Source organism: Phacochoerus africanus, chromosome 3 (assembly GCF_016906955.1).
Source record: "Phacochoerus africanus isolate WHEZ1 chromosome 3, ROS_Pafr_v1, whole genome shotgun sequence".
In the NCBI taxonomy this organism is placed as follows: Eukaryota; Metazoa; Chordata; class Mammalia; order Artiodactyla; family Suidae; genus Phacochoerus; species Phacochoerus africanus.
This window is the reverse complement of record NC_062546.1, coordinates 45,744,068-45,761,350: the sequence shown is the minus strand read 5'-3', so window position 1 is coordinate 45,761,350 and position 17,283 is coordinate 45,744,068. Positions and strand designations below refer to the sequence as shown.

Genomic DNA, 17,283 nt, shown 5'->3' with positions numbered 1-17,283 from the left:
AATTTTGCCCAAAGATACTTAATAACCTATGGTATCTAGATCTCTACAACAAAGAATTTAGCTTCCAATAAGGTTCATGCATAAAAGATTTCAACGCTTTGATGTTATAATTACTGGTGCTTCTTACTATGAGCCTTTCAATGCGAAACATCCTTAAATAGTGATTTTTATATGACTGTAACTTTCTTTGGCTATAAAATGAGTGTTCCTGATTCATGAGTCAAAAGTTCCTAGACAAGTAGCCAAGCTGAGAAGCAGCTGATCTAGTTAGACTCTTAGGAATCTGGTAATGACCGTACCAGCCAAGGATTAGCAAACAAGTACTTTCCTTCTTGCATGTCACTTCCTTTTATCACTTTTTGAAAAAAGAGCACTGCACATGTTTTGCAAAGAACCTATTAAACTGCCTTATTTATTTATTCATTTTTAAGTTGACTTAATTCTAATTAACAGGGTTAAAGTAGTCTTATGAAAGTTGATGGACCAAAGCAGAAGTAAAGGATTTCCTTTAGAGTTGATTAAACTGGGGAGGGTAAAGAGGCGGATAAAGGAAGACTCTGGAAATACATAGGGAGGAAAAAGAGGACTTAATGATGGAAAGTGGGATCCAAGTGGCCTCGGGATTTACATCAGGTTAATTCAATGCCGTAACAGCTCAGGGATGGCATGTCTTCTCAGGTTGTAACAGTGATTTCTGGTTGGGAAGAGGACCAAGAAGCTGTGTGATCCTCGGTCTTTTTAAACTTTGTTTCTCACTCTCATTGGAAGCTTGGCTTTCACTTTCAACATGTTGCTCTGTGTCTAAGAATATCAAGACCTCTAGTACATTCCTCTCTACGGGAATCTAATGCCCCCGTCATCTAATCTCAAAATGAGGCCATCAGGCTGGAAAATGTCCAAGCACCCTTCTGCTTTAAAAGAACAAAATTCTAATGTCATGTTACTTCGGAGAACCAGAAGGGTCTCTATAAACTTGAAGTGATGACGAGGGTATGAGACAGAGTCAGCAACTAGTGGGAATATACACTGATCTGTATTGTTAGTCCTCAGCAGTGGCTTCGAGAAACCAATCTCAATGGATTTAAACCAAAGATTCCCAAAAGGTCCCTGCTCTTTTGACAAAATAGCTTTCATGGCCACACAATAATAATATAAAACTGTTTTATATGCTATATTAACATAAAATACAACCTAAAATTATAGAATTCATTTAATAAATGGATTCACATCTAAAATTCATTTTCCTACCTAAGGCTACCATGTCCCTAACTTGTACAACCGTAAGCATATTTGAGCCAAGTAACAAATATTAGAAAACTCAGCTTTTGTTACAGGTAAATAGTTCATAGAAAACAGCATTGAAGATACAAGTTATCTGAGGGGTCTTTGCCCTCAGCTTCCAGGAACATTTTTCTACTTCTTGCAGGCTATCATTTATAATAATGAATTTTACTCCTCCTCACCTATTCTTTTGTTGTCGTTAACTCAGAAAGAAACAGAAGCTTTGAAATGTCTTCCTTCGTGGAAACCAAAGGACTTGAGCAACTTACAAAGTCTCCGGTGGAATTTGTAGAGTATCCTTGATTTGACGAATGTCTGCTGAATCAACACGAGTGAAGTCATGCACTCTTGGTTTATTTTTTGCCTTTTAATAAGGAGAAAGGGGCATGAAATGGCTTAAATCTGTCACCTGGGAATGATAAATAGTTTCAAGTTTCATATGCAATGATGAGTGGGCCAGTCTGGCATGTAGAAAAGAGAACTGGCCTTGGAGCAAAGGAAGCCCAGATTTCAAGCGCACCTTCACCCCATCAAGCTCTTTTTCCTTTGGCTATTTGCTTAATCCTGCTGACTTTTCTGACCTGTAGAACAGAAATGATACCAGTTTTTTGGCTTTCTGTTTGGGTTAAGGACAACTTATGTAAAACATGTGTGGGTATTTTATACATATGTAAAATACAGTATGTATAAAGTATGTGTATATAATGTATACTCCTTTTCAGTGTTTCACATCCTTATATGTGATAGCCAATTGAAAAATAGTTGGGATGATAATAAGAATATAAACATATATTACTCCTGCCAACAAAAAAATTATTTTACCCCCGAATCAAAATAAAATGACACAAATCTTTAATTTTTTTCATAAAATTAATATTAAATGTCCTAAACAGCCCAACTTCATGAAAGTCCTAGAATTCAAAAGTCACCTTTAGGAGTTCCCATCATGGCACAGTGGTTAATGAATCCAACTAGGAACCATGAGGTTGCGGGTTCGATCCCTGGCCTTACTCAGTGGGTCGAGGATCTGGCATTGCCGTGAGCTGCGGTGTAGGTTGCAGACGCGGCTCGGATCCCGCATTGCTGTGGCTCTGGCGTAGGCTGGTGACTACAGCTCCAATTCGACCCCTAGCCTGGGAATCTCCATATGCCACGAGAGCGGCCCTAGAAAAGGCAAAAAGACAAAACAAAACAAGACAAAACAAAAAAAAAGTTACCTTTAAAACTCATCAACAATAGGAGAGGAAACAAAGGTAAACTCCATAAACAAAATAATGTATCCTGATCATTAGTATTCATTAAGTACTAGCTATGTGATAGACCTTTTGTTATATATCTTCTCTCACTAATCCTCAAAATAGCCCTATACTGTAGGAGTTGTTTAACCTCTTTTATAGATGAGGAAACTGAGGCACTGAAAAGGGAACTAACCGAAAAAAGATCATACAGCTAGCAAGTTCCAGAATTAGGAGATTCAAACTCTACTTGGCCTAACTCCTCTGCCAAGCTCAGAATCAGAGCTCACCTCTACCAAACATGGTAATAGAAAGAGTCAGTAGTGTTTTAAAGACACTGCATCGTTTGATAATGAAAAGGTTCTCAGGATGGAAAACTCATGGTGGTAGAACCAAAATACAAGACAAGGTCAAAACCTTCTGTGCTATATATACCTCGTTATCAATCATAAAGAGTACCACAGTCTTGGCAAATAGCATTCCCAGAGAAGGTTAAGAAAATGAGCAGAGAGCATTTCAAAAATAGCCATACAGTTCATATTATCTGCTTCTGCCAAACAAAACATCATCCTCTCACATGATTTGACATGCTCGAACTTCCTCATGCTCCCTCAGTCGCTAAGACGGTCCTTAATAATCTGCACAAAATCACATTGACTCAACCACTTTTGCAGCTTCATTTGTTTTCACTCACAACGCTGTGCAAAAGTGATGCCACATTTATATTATAAAAGCCCGTTCATTTTGTTTGTTCGGAAAGTTTTCTTTTTTAATTATTTGACCCACCAGCCCAATGAGATCATCCATCTTTAATTCATTTCCCCAATGAAGAAAGATGGGAGGCAGCTGCTCAGTTAATAGTATTGGCTAGTTCTTAATTGTATTCACTACTTAACATGATGGTCCAGATATAACAAAATGCAGCTTAGCAGGATATATCCAAAAGGAACACGTGTGGATTCATCCAACTATATGCCTCAGCTCTTCTGGAACGCAGGCTGCCAAATGGTTGCACTGAATTTCCAAACAGTGGGTAAGTAGCACAATTAATGCTCATTTCCATTGTGTTCTAAAGCCACATTTCCAAGTGTCTGAAAACCATTCCCAAAGAGAGAAAAACTGCTAGACTTAATTGAAAAAACAAACCAAAGCCTATATTTTAGGAAGGAAATATCATTGCAAAAAAAGTGTATTTTGAAAATTGAGAAATTATTTTCAATAGTTTATAAACAAGTTTTATTTCTACTTATTTTGCATTATTTTCAAAAAAAACTATACATATAAATTTTTTAAATTGTATACTTTACTACTTAAAGTAATATGTATTTATTATAGAAAATGTTAAAAAATGTTTTTAATGTAAAGAAAAGAATAAAACAGCCAGTAATGTTACTACTCAGAGATTCAACATTGTTCATTTTTGGTTTTGTCATCTGTAAGGTTTTTTTGGCTATATATATATATACATACTTTTTCACTGAACACCTTGTTTAAATATATATACCTGTTTAAATATATACACCTAATTTAAATTATATTTAAATTATACAGAAACATGAATTTTAATAGCTGTATATTAAATACGTCTCACAACTCACTAAAACCCATTTCCTATCACTGAACCTTCCGGCATTTTTTTCTGCTATAAATAATATCCTGAGAACAGTCTTGAATATAAATGGTCAAATCTATCTCCTAATGTCTCCTAATGTCCTTTTGGAAAAGTTCCTAAAAATAGAATTACTCTGTTAAATGATATGGAAGTTTTTAGAACCTTTGTGTATAATGCCAAATTGTCCATCAGAAAGGTTACACTAGATTTCTCCTCCATCAGCAATGTATAAGTTTTTCCCTCTCACTTGAGATCTTGGTTAAGTATTATCATTTAATAATAATAATAATTCAGATAAAATATGATTTCACTCTTATGCATTTCACTTCTTTAGTTATTGTTGAGGTTGAACATTTTAAGTATGTGTTTTTATGTTTACATTTCTCCTTTTATGAATTGTCTATTCAGGACTGTTGTCAATTTTCCTATAAATTTATAGCAGCACTTTATTTATTTGTGTATTTATTTATTAATTTATTTATTTTTCATAAAAATTTTTACTTAAAAAGTTTTACAAAATACCATTCTTCTAATCAAAGAAACTTTCCCTTGGGTACATGTAGCTTTCTGCTTTAGAGATTACAGAATGACAGTCAAAGGGGAAGAGATTTTTTTAAACAGCCACCTAGCTGTAAAACTTACAAGAAGTAGGTTTTTTTTTTAAGTGCCTTTAAAATTCTAAAGCAAGTAATATAATTGTTGACTCTATTTGAAATTTTTAAGGTTTCTTTGAAATGGTCCATCTTTGTATGCACAACATCACAGCTGGTGCAAAACTACTTGTACTTAGTTCGAAACACAAAAACAGTGTATGTGCATAGTATTCTTTGAAAAATAACCCAAAATGCTGCCACTGCATCATAAGGCAAACTTAGAGTGTTGACAATATTCAAAGAATTAACAAAACAAGCCAAATATTAAAGTATTTAGATATTTACTTTGACCCTTTTAAATACCCCTGATAAGAGAACTTGCTACCAAATTACTTCAGGATGCCTTATTTCAAATTACACGTAATGTATTTTGCTATATATATTCTAAACAATTGCAAAACTAGGTTTTAGGATGTCAACCTCCCATGTCCTAGGCAGGCCCTAGTTTTTCTATTGCAATCTGGCAGTTTTGAACTTTGAAACCCTCTTTTGTTCCTTCTGATATTCCTGACAGAGCTTCTTTTTGTTCTGGGATGGCTGGGTGTGGTGTTAAGGAGGGTGACAAAAATTCTTCTGTTGCAGTTCCATGAAAAGCCTCAAGTGTTCCTGATAAGGGCAAAAGTTTCTTGTGATGGTTTTCTTGCTGTTCCTCTTCCAAAATGTTCTCACTAGTGTCACTACAAGCTAATTCTCCTCAAGACTCCCCGTCTATCATCAAAGTCAGTGGCATTATAGCAGCACTTTTATCTTAAAGTCCTGTTGTCTTATTTTGTGAAACAGATGAGATCAGATTGATTAATGCTTTATTTTATGGAGTCTTGGTTTATTTTCATGACTACAAGCTCCACAACCAAGGATCAGTTCCGTATTTACCCTTACTTCTTTCATAGTTTTTTTTATATGTAATTTAACCTTTTTAGCCAAACAAATTTAATTTTCATGTATAATCTCAGTAAGAGATCAAATCTTTTTTTTTTGTCTTTTTTTTTAAGGCTGCACCCACAGCAAATGGAAGTTCCCAGGCTAGGGGTCAAATTGGAGCTGCGGCTACCAGCCTTTACCACAGTCACAGAACTACCACATTGGAGCCACATCTGTGACCTACACTGCAACTTGCAGCAATGCTGGATCTTCAACCCACTGAGTGAGGCCAGGTGGGCTCAGGTTCTTCACCCCCTGAGCCACAACAGGAACTCCCAGATCAAATCTTATTTACACTGAACTAAAAGTATAACTTTTTAGATATGGCCTTTTTAGCTGTTATTTTGGGTCCATTTTTTTCCATTGATATTCTTCTGCATTAATAAATTTTTCGTCTTCCTGGAGCCAATAACTCATCGTTATTATATAATGTTTAATGATGTGGTTTCATACCAGGAAATCCAAATTCTCCTTCATAGCTTATTAAGGCTATTAAGTTCTTCTTTCCTCACCACTGCCAGTGGGATTCTCCGTCCAAGTGAATGTAGTTATTATCTCCCCCCCCCGAAAAGAAAATGAGATTTTGATTAAAATCACATTAAATTCATATTAGTTTAATTGTTATTGTTCCCCTTTCCCCCACTGGAAAGACAAATAAGGTTTTGATTACAATCACATTAAATTTAGAAATTCATCTGAAGAAAACTGACATCAAAAGGTCAGTTTTTAGGTTTTGTTGTTTTTTTTTTTCTTTTTTTTCACTTTTGGCCACATGCTCAGCATGCAAAAATTCCTGGGCCAGGGATCAAACCCTTACCAGAGCAGTAACCGGAGCCACAACAGTGATTCCAGGTCCTTAACCCACTAAGCCAACAAGGAACTTCAACTTTTAGTTTTCTTTTAAGTCACAGAAAGAATATTTTTCTTTTCACTTTAAAAATTATGATATTAACTTTCTCAAAAAACGCACTCCTCTTCATTAGAGGTCTAGTTTCTTTAGATGAAAGACTTTTCAAACACTATATTTTTCACAGATTATTTCTGGATATTGATATTTGTATTTTTATTTTATATGTGATCATCTTTCTAAACTCATAATAGCCTATTTTGCCAGCAGATGCCATTGAGCTTTTCAGATACACAATTGCGATAATTTAATCACATCTACTTTTCCCCCTTTCTTAGTACCTTGGACCTTCTGTTCTAAAACAATATTAAAGAATAGTGTTAAGAGTGGGCACTTCTTTTTCATCCTGACACTAACGGGAATTTCACATTGTGATGCCAATAGAATAGATGCTGGCTGTGATTTGAGACAGATCTTCCCTGCTCTAAAAATGATGTTAGGCAGAACTTTAAAATAAATCTGCTACCACCTCTTTATTGTCCACCTCAATAGAGATGAGGTATGAATCACATAATCTGGAGCAAATTGACAGCTTCCCAGGTTCCTTATGCCTTTAAAATAATTTTTTGTTTAACTCTAGCAATTGCAATTAATGTAGACATTTATTTCATATATTGATGGAACCTTAGCCAAACTTTGGCCAATAATCTTTGTCCTTAGAAACGAGTCAATGTGTGATTAGATATTGGTGGTAAGTAATCAAAGAAATGATCATTTTCGAAAGGAAATCTTTTTTCCTGTGAATTAACAAAAGAAGCATTAGAGCATTCGCTGTTGGTGAGGTGTAAAGAAGTCCACCCTCAAAAACATGGCTTGGAGGTGTAAAGTGGTTTAACCTTTCTGACGGGCATTTTAGTAAGAATTATTAAAAAGCTTTTCCATTTTGTTCCCTGGTGGACTCGTGGTTAAGGATCCAGCGTTGTCACTGCTGTAGCTCAAGAGTTCAGTCCCTGGCCAGGAACTTTTCCATGCTGCAGATGCGGGAGGGGAAAAAAAAGAACTTTTCCATATGCCCATTTTTTTGACCTAGAAATCTCACTCCATCATTAATGATGGCTTCAAAGACTTCACCACAACATTGTTCATCAAAACACTATATATAATGATGAAAACTTGGGTGAGACATGAATGTGTGCAAAGAGGGGGCCGATATAATCCATGTAGTCTGATATTTATATTCAAAGTATTTTATACAATTAATAAAATTAAAGCAGACAGATATTTAAAGAAATGGACATACTGCATGTCTAAAATATACTTGAAGTGTAAAAACAGAATACACACCAACCTGTTGGCAGTGGTTTACCTCTACATTTGGAGAAGACAGTTCAATTTTTTTTCTTTTTTTTTTTCCAATTTATTTCTTGTCTGTGTTTCCTAAGTTTCTACAAAGATGAAACATTTCTTTTTAAAGGGGGAACAAAAGTGGACTGTAATACAATCTTACTTTCTTGCTCTGAGTAGAAATACAGTCACAGTAAGGTTTGTGTTCTTGATATTCAGACCTGGCTATGCAAATAAATATGGGGATGTATGAATACAACGGGAAGAGTGGCTACAGACTGAAGCCGGAGTTCATGAGGAGGCCTGACAAGAGCTTTGATCCATTCACCGAAGGCATCGTGGATGGGATAGTGGCCAACACTTTGTCTGTTAAGGTGTGTACACCCCATCACACAACTGCACCCAGGAAAAGGTGATGTCTTCAACATCACCTGTTTTGTCTAAAGTAGTTTAGTCATTAAGAATTTAGTTGCTGGGATTTCCCGTCGTGGCGCAGTGGTTAACGAATCCGACTAGGAACCATGAGGTTGCGGGTTCGGTCCCTGCCCTTGCTCAGTGGGTTAACAGTCCGGCGTTGCCGTGAGCTGTGGTGTAGGTTGCAGACGCGGCTTGGATCCCGCGTTGCTGTGGCTCTGGCGTAGGCCAGTGGCTACAGCTCCCATTCAACCCCTAGCCTGGGAACCTCCATGTGCCGCGGGAGCGGCCCAAGAAATAGCAACAACAACAACAAAAAGACAAAAAGACAAAAAAATAAAAAATAAAAAAATAAAAAAAGAATTTAGTTGCTGATAACCAACAAGGACCTACTGTAGCACAGGGAACTATACTCAATATTATGTAATAACCTATAAAGTAAAAGAATCTTAAAAAATATTCCATATATATACACACTCACACACTTATAACTGAATCTCTCTATATTTGCATGTATGTATAAATGAATTTATATATATAGAAGTATATATGTAAATTATAAATATGGTACCTCGTAAATCAGCTATACTTGAATTTTAAAAAAATTTAAAAAGAAAAAGAATTTAGTTGCCAGCAAAGTCTTCACTTCCTTCGTACATTTTTTTTAAAGATTGAATCCAACTTAGAAGTTTCAAAAGCTACATGCAGGAAATAAGTGGACTAAGCCCCACTCTTTAGTAGGATAAAAATATCATACCCCAAATCAGTAAAACAAGTGGGTAGTCCACTGTGGCTAGTATAATTTCTTTTGATATAAAGATTCCCACGGTGAAATTTATCATGAAAATTAGTGACTTATATTGGAGAAATCTTCTGGTCTTTTCTTTGACCCCATTAGGCCTAGAAAAAATAGCCACACTGAGAAAAATTAGAGAAAAAAGTATTGTCTCAATAAATTGTTAAATATTGAATAAAAGCTCTCAAGTTAATGAAGTATGGCTTTTGAATCTCTATGAGAGTATTCAGGGATTTGTAACACAGAGTAATGATAGTAAATGCAAGAATTGTGTCAGTAAACATACATGTGACCCTAAAAAATTAATTCCAAATGTTTTCTGCAGTCTTTGAAATTGATGTTTGAGCAGATACATTTTTTTTTTTTTTTAGCTTTGAGAAAATTTTTTAATACTATGAATGGGAAATAACTTTTATAAAGAGCTTTTTCGATGAATCCTGTAGCCTTTGGTTGTTGTAGCTAGGTTTCATTCACTTTTTTAAGTTGCATTTCTTTTCTGTTTAACTGGATAACTGCAGCACTAAGAAATTTTTTAAAATCAGGCATAGGAGTTCCCGTCGTGGCGCAGTGGTTAATGAATCCGACTAGGAACCATGAGGTTGCGGGTTCGGTCCCTGCCCTTGCTTAATGGGTTAACGATCCGGCGTTGCCGTGAGCTGTGGTGTAGGTTGCAGACACGGCTCGGATCCTGCGTTGCTGTGGCCCTGGTGTAGGCCGGTGGCTACAGCTCCAATTCGACCCCTAGCCTGGGAACCTCCATATGCCACGGGAGCGGCCCAAGAAATAGCAAAAAACATGACAAAAAAAAAAATCAGGCATAAATGTCATTTTCCAATTGACCCTAAATCAAAAGCATTTGAAAAATAATGTGAAATAATGCTCTGTAACAATTTTACTAACTTATATTCTACCTTAAGCTTGTTGGGCCCACTTTTGCTTTAAAATTTTTATCACTTTATACCAAAGAGTAAAAATAAGATTCCAATGAAGTGTCTCACAACGATATCATTTGAAATTACTTCACACCATTTATCTCAAGAGTAGAGTTGGCAGAATCAGAGCTTTAAAATTATATTTAGTTTAGGAAATTGGTTTCTGCAAAGGATGTTAAATTCCTCTCATGACTGATTAAGATAAACTCTTAAAAGTGGCACACTGATAAAATGTTATTTTTAGAATCCTTGTCAATTGTAGTTATAGTGGGGTCAAATCATAACATTTTGAAAAAACAATATTTTCACAAAATAATATTTTGTCTTTGTTTGTCAGTTCATCTTGTTTTACATGTTTGCTTGCTTATTTGTTTTGTCTTAAAAGTTCTACCCTGACAATGTAAACAATTACAAACAGAGAGAAACTGAGCGGAAACGGCTCAATCCCAGAGAGGTGTAAACGGCTATCTAGTGCAGAATGGAGACTGTTCTGGAGACATCAGTGTCCTCTGAGCGGACAGGCCAAGCTGCAGCTGAGTCTTGCCTTCAGTAGGACAGCTAGAGCCAAGCTGCAGCTCACGTCCGCTCAGCACCACCTTTGCTTCAATCTCCTGACATAGACTTTATGATTTATTGACGGATTGCTTTTTAGGGCCACACCTGTGGCATATGGAGGTTTCCAGGCTAGGGGTCAAATTGGAGCTACAGCTGCTATCCTACACCACAGCCACAGCAACCCTGGATCCTTAACCCGCTGACGAGGCCAGGGATCAAACTTGCATCCTCATGGATCCTAGTTGGGTTTGTTAACCGCCGAGCTGAGATGAAAACTCCGTCTGACATAGACCTTGGAGTGCCAGAATGGACTTGTGAGTTCCAGTGGTGTCCCGTCAAATAGATCGATGAGAACATTGAGGCTTAGTGTCGTTAACGTAGTTAAGGACTCTGCTTTAGTCACAATCCTAAGCATACATCTATTTTTAAAAATTTTTTATTGAAGTATAGTTGATTTACAATGTTGTGCCAATTTCTACTGTACAGCAAAGTGACTCAGTTATACATACATATCCATTCTTTTTTACATTCTTTTCCATCATATTCTAACCCAGGAGATTGGATATAGTTCCCTGTGCTGTACAGTAGGACCTCGTTGTCTATCTATTCTAAATATAATAATTTGCACCTACTAACCCCAACCTCCCAGTCCATCCTTCTCCCTCCTCCCTCCGCCTTGGCAACCACAAGTCTGTTCTGTATAATATGCTTTTTTTTTCATTTTTAGTTATTTGATTGTTTTCATTTTTTTAGGTTTAATTGAAGTATGGCTATTTCACAATGTTGTGTTGATTTCTGCTGTACAACATAGTGATTCAGTTATACCTATATACATATCCATCCTTTTTCAGATTCTTTTCCCATCTAGGTCATCACAGAATATTGAGTAGAGTTCCCTGTGCTATACAACATCCCCCCTTGACCATCCATTCCATAAACAATAGTGTTTATTTATTTGTTTTTTTTATGAGGTACTATTTTTTTTTTATTTTTTTTAATTTTTTTTTATTTTCCCACTGTACAGCAAGGGGGTCAGTTATCCTTACATGTATACATTACAATTTCATTTTTCTCCCAGCCTTTCTTCTGTTGCAACATGAGTATCTAGACAAAGTTCTCAATGCTATTCAGCGGGATCTCCTTGTAAATCTATTCTAAGTTGTGTCTGATAAGCCCAAGCTCCCGATCCCTCCCACTCCCTCCCCCTCCCATCAGGCAGCCACAAGTCTCTTCTCCAAGTCCATGATTTTCTTTTCTAAGGAGATGTTCATTTGTGCTGGATATTAGATTTCAGTTATGAGTGATATCATATGGTATTTGTCTTTGTCTTTCTGGCTCATTTCACTCAGTATGAGATTCTCTAGTTCTATCCATGTTGCTGCAAATGGCATTATGTCATTCTTTTTTATGGCTGAGTAGTATTCCATTGTGTATATATACCACATCTTCCGAATCCAATCCTCTGTCGATGGACATTTGGAGTGTTTCCACGTCCTGGCTATTGCAAATAGAGCTGCAATGAACATGCGGGTGCACGTGTCTCTTTTAAGTAGAGTTTTGTCCGGATAGATGCCCAAGAGTGGGATTGTGGGGTCATATGGAAGTTCTATGTATAGATTTCTAAGGTATCTCCAAACTGTTCTCCATAGTGGCTGTACCAGTTTACATTCCCACCAACAGTGTAGGAGGGTTCCCTTTTCTCCACAGCCCCTCCAGCACTTGTTATTTGTGGATTTATTAATGATGGCCATTCTGACTGGTGTGAGGTGATGTCTCATGGTAGTTTTGATTTGCATTTCTCTACTAATCAGGGATGTTCAGCATTTTTTCATGTGTTTGTTGGCCATCTGTAACAATAGTGTTTAAATTCACCTCTTTGATGCTTCTGAATAACCAGTGTGACTCACATTACTTGGAAGTTTCACACATATTGTAAAACCCCTCAGAGTCTAAAAATTGGGTTAGGAAAATAGGCAGATGTGGGAGACATTTTATAAATATGTGATTTTAAACCTCATTTAACTCCACAATAGTAATTAATTTTATAGTTAGGCAAAGGATCTCCACCATTGTGTGGATGGTTAATCAGGTGAGGTTAGGAGTGATGATAAACTGGGTTTAATGGTTTAAAGTCGGTGTTTGTTTTTGGCTTTTTTTTTTTTTTTGATCATCACCATGGCTTTTTATTTAAAGTGTGACAACTTTGAGAGAATAGTGTGGTATTATCACCACTCTTATTAGTTGCATTTTATGAACAAGAGAATATTTTTTAAATGCTGGACTTTCTATTATGCTCTGTTTTAAGTTGGTACTCTTAAATGACCCTTTAGTTTCATCTACAATCACGATAAAGTGATAATTTATTATTTTTAAGTATTAGGAAAACCTTTATATTCGGTTGGCTCTAAAGATCAATCTCTATCACTTAATAGATATATCTCTTAAATACAAAAGGTATAATCTCATCAGACTTTCAACACTTGTTCATTTATTTCATCCTATACAACTCTGTCTTGTTAATTGATCTCCAACTTCAGCATTTTCAATATTCCCCAACCAATTCTTTACCCAACAAAGAAATCATAATTGTCTTGTTTCTGTTTTATTTTGATTATGGTTCAACATTCACCATCACCTCTTGTACCTCCTTAAAGTATTCTCTTATATCACTGTTATTCATTTATCAAGAATTCCTTTTTTATTACTTTCTAGATTATTTCAGGTCAGTTTCTCTCTGATAAGAAAGTCGGGACTTACGTGGAAGTGGATATGTTTGGTTTGCCTGTGGACACAAGGAGGAAGGCATTTAAGACCAAGACATCACAAGGAAATGCTGTAAATCCTGTCTGGGAAGAAGAACCCATTGTGTTCAAAAAGGTTGGTCTCTTGTCCTTCACATGAGATGTTACTGCATCTTCTAGGTATTCTATGTTGGGGAGGAAAAAATGAAATGAGGAATTATTTGTTGCTTCATTTTGGAATTTACACATTACTAATGCAATAGCATTTCCAAAATTATCTTAAAAACTACCTAAGATTTCTGTGAATCACTTGTTTGGATTTTTCATGATTGTATTGTGAATCAGTTAACTCTAGGATACTTCATTTTGAAGACCACAATAACATAAATTTAACTCATAGCCTTTCATAATACAAGTGATAAATGATATATCATCACTGTAATTTAAATGAAGTAGAGTGGAATGTAGGGAATAATATGGTCGCTGAGAGAAAGGAAGTCCATACTTCCTTAAAAAAGAAAGTTAATTAAACTACCTAGAATTTCCAGCCATTGGTGTTGGTCTTTCTATCTTGTCTAGATTCTGAGAGAGTTAGAACCTTTCACATTTGACTGGGCTTTCCCTTTGCTTTGACCAAAAAGCAGATCTTTTGCAAACATGCATCACACACAAAGGAAGTTGGCAAATCCAGTAGCAAGTAGAGTGGGGAGTTCCTGTCATGGCTCAGTGGTTAACAAGGAATTGGTACAACATTGTAAATCAACTATGCTTCAAAAAAAATTTTTTATAAAAGATGTATGCTTAGGATTGTGACTAAAGCAGAGTCCCTAACTACATTAACGACACTAAGCCTCAATGTTCTCATCAATCTATTTGATAGGACACCACTGGAACTCACAAGCCCATTCTGGCACTCTAAGGTCTATTCTGGCACTCTAAGGTCTATGGCAGATGGAGTTCCCGTCGTGGCTTGGTTAACAAACCCAACTAGGATCCATGAGGATGCAGGTTTGATCCCTGGCCTCGGTCAGCGGGTTAAGGATCCAGTGTTGCCATGAGCTGTGGTGTAGATTGCAGATGTGGCTCGGATCCTGCATTGCTGTGGCTGTGGTGTAGGCCAGCAGCTACAACTCCAATTTGACCCCTAGCCTGGAAACCTCCATATGCCGTGGGTGTGGCCCTAAAAAAAAAAAAAAGAAAGAAGGTAGAGTGGACTTTTTTACCATGCCCTCTTGCTTTTATCTAGCCAAAACTTCTACAGAGGCATTCTTCTGCAAAGAGAATATCTATGGTAAAGTCTCTGCACTCCAACTTTTTTTTTTAATCATACCTTAATTGGATTTAACATGCTGTCAACTTCATGGAGTTATTATAAATACTCCTTAATACACTGAAAACATTTAGAAAATGTCTTAGACATTGAAAATATGTTACCAAAGAAATAAATATTTAATGATAAAATTGGTCTCATGTTCTTGACATGAGATATACCTCTATACTCCATATGTTTTACACTGAGGGAAAAGTTGAGTAATTACGTGTTGCTAATTTGGGCATTTACAGATATATAAAGCACTCTCATTTTTTTCCTCCCAGCTGTACCCTTGCCATATGGAAGTTCATGGGCCAGGGATCAAATCTGAGCCTCACTTGTGATCTGCACTGCAGCTGCTGTGGCAATGCAAGATCCTTGACCCACTGCGCTGGGGCCAGGGATTGAACCAGCACTTCCACAGAGACAAGCTGGATCATTAACCCACTGCACCACAGCGTGGACTCCAAAGCAAATCTCATTTTGAAAGCTATTCTTAAAAGCTATTTTAAAATTTTTGCCTTTGCTTTTAAAGTTCTCAAGTATGAAAGCAATTTGCATTGAAAATATGATAGTAAATGCTCAAACAGTAATAATACCACTAACTCTTTGTTTATAAATATAGAACTTTTGTCATTTCCACATTGAGACTCTTCATGTCAAACGAAAATCTGTGAACAAATTTATTAGGACAAGGTGATAAATGCAGAGGAAGTATATCTTAGTCCTTCTCTTTTTGAAAATTTAAATGATAGAGCAACAGCTTAACTTTTTATCTATTAGCTCAGTAGAAACTTCTGCTCAGATATGGAAAAGTAAGACCTGTTGGAACAATACCTTTCTAGGTCTTTCTCGGAGTTGCTCCTTCTTGAACCATGTGTATCTTTTGTGTGCTATAGGTGGTTCTTCCTTCTCTGGCCTGTTTGAGGATAGCAGTTTATGAAGAAGGAGGCAAATTTATTGGCCATCGGATTTTGCCTGTACAGGCAATTCGACCAGGTATGGAGAGTGTGGTGAGAAACGTTTGGTAAAAGCTGTAAAGGAAGTCATCACTGCCTTCCATGATTATTAATGAATGATTTAGGAAGCTATCTGCTGCTTTGGTGTTTTGTTATATAAAAGAGGACTATATGATTATTTATTTAAATCTGGCAGTTTTCTGTTTTTGTGATGTACTGTGGTGCATTGGTCAACTCAACAGACTGTCTACAAACTCAAAGGCTTCTACCAAGTGTTTTATCTTGATGCTCACAGGCCTGAGGGGTGGCCACGTTTGGCAAAGCCATGTAGCTGTGCTTTAGGCTGTGCATCGAGCTGTTTGTCCCAGGTACTCATTCAGGGGCTCTGGCTAAAAGAGGAGTGGTCTCATGGAAGCCTAGTGGAAATGCATAAGGGCACGCCTGTTTCTGCAAGTGCATTTAAGCCTTGGCTTGTACGACCTCATTAACATCTCATTGTCCAAAGCAGACTAAGTCTCAAGTCAAGAAATCATGTAAAGGAGACAGATTTGAATATTCATTCATTCAGTCTATGACATGTGGTTTCAAAATCTCTCTTGTGGAGATAAGCATGGTGGAAAGCAAAAAAAAATAAAATAAAATAAAAATCAGAATCAACATTGTTTTCCTGGAGTTCCTGTCGTGGCTCAGTGGTTAACGAATCCGACTAGGAACCATGAAGTTGCAAGTTCCATCCCTGGCCTTGCTCAGTGGGTTAAGGATCCAGCGTTGCCGTGAGCTGTGGGGTAGGTCGCAGACTCAGCTCGGATCCTGAGTTGCTGTGGTTGTGGCATAGGCCAGCGGCTGTAACTCCGATTAGACCCCTAGCCTGGGAACCTCCATATGCCATGGCATCGGCCCTAGAAAAGGCAAAAAGACAAAAAACAAGCAAACAAACAAAGCATTGTTTTCCTCTCTGGTGAGAAAAATACCTTATCCCTGAAAATTACATGATTAAAAAGAGAAAGAAGTGAGCTGTTTGTCATCCAAAGTCACCTAAAACAAACACTTCCATTGAATAAATGTTCCCGTGTTATAATTTACATGGTGAAGAAAATATGATATGTACAGTATCATGTCACCCTTCAGGTTATCACTACATCTGTCTGAGGAATGAGAGGAACCAGCCTCTGATGCTGCCAGCTGTCTTTGTCTACATAGAGGTGAAGGACTATGTTCCAGATACATATGCAGGTAAACAGTCTAACTCAAAAAGATATTTCCAGAGTTCCTGTTGTGGCTCAGCGGGTTAAGAACACGATATGTGTCCATGAGGATGCAGGCTCGATCCCTGGCCTCGTTCAGTGGGTTAAGGATCCATCGTTGCCTCAAGTTGTGGTGTATGTTGCAGATGTGGTGGCTCAGATCCAGGCGTGGCTGAAGCTGTGGTGTAGGCCTGCAGCTGCAGTTCCAATTTGACCCCTAGCCTGTGAACTTCCATATGCCACAGGTGGGGCCCTAAAACAAAAAAAAAAAAAAAAAAAAAGAAAAGAAACAAAGAAGGGAAGGAAGGAAGAAAAGAAAAAAAGAAAGAGAAAAACTAGAAAAGTATTACAGCTTTTTTTAAAAAAAGATATTTCCACCTGGGATTATCCATTTTTTTGTGGCTCAGTGAAAGAAAACTGGACCAAAGGCAGAGATA

The 17,283-nt window shown here is 37.0% G+C and overlaps 1 protein-coding gene across 2 annotated transcripts in view; it reads left to right on the top strand.

Annotated features, from left to right (window-relative positions):
• Nucleotides 1–17,283, top strand: part of PLCB1 (phospholipase C beta 1) — a 731,149-nt gene that overhangs the window by 577,749 nt on the left and 136,117 nt on the right. For both annotated transcript variants that reach the window (XM_047771691.1, XM_047771692.1), the window contains exons 17-22: nucleotides 1,490–1,574; nucleotides 3,425–3,549; nucleotides 8,113–8,267; nucleotides 13,303–13,467; nucleotides 15,543–15,642; nucleotides 16,731–16,835. In XM_047771691.1, the coding sequence (XP_047627647.1) occupies nucleotides 1,490–1,574; nucleotides 3,425–3,549; nucleotides 8,113–8,267; nucleotides 13,303–13,467; nucleotides 15,543–15,642; nucleotides 16,731–16,835 (735 nt within the window). The remainder of the gene's footprint in view (nucleotides 1–1,489; nucleotides 1,575–3,424; nucleotides 3,550–8,112; nucleotides 8,268–13,302; nucleotides 13,468–15,542; nucleotides 15,643–16,730; nucleotides 16,836–17,283) is intronic.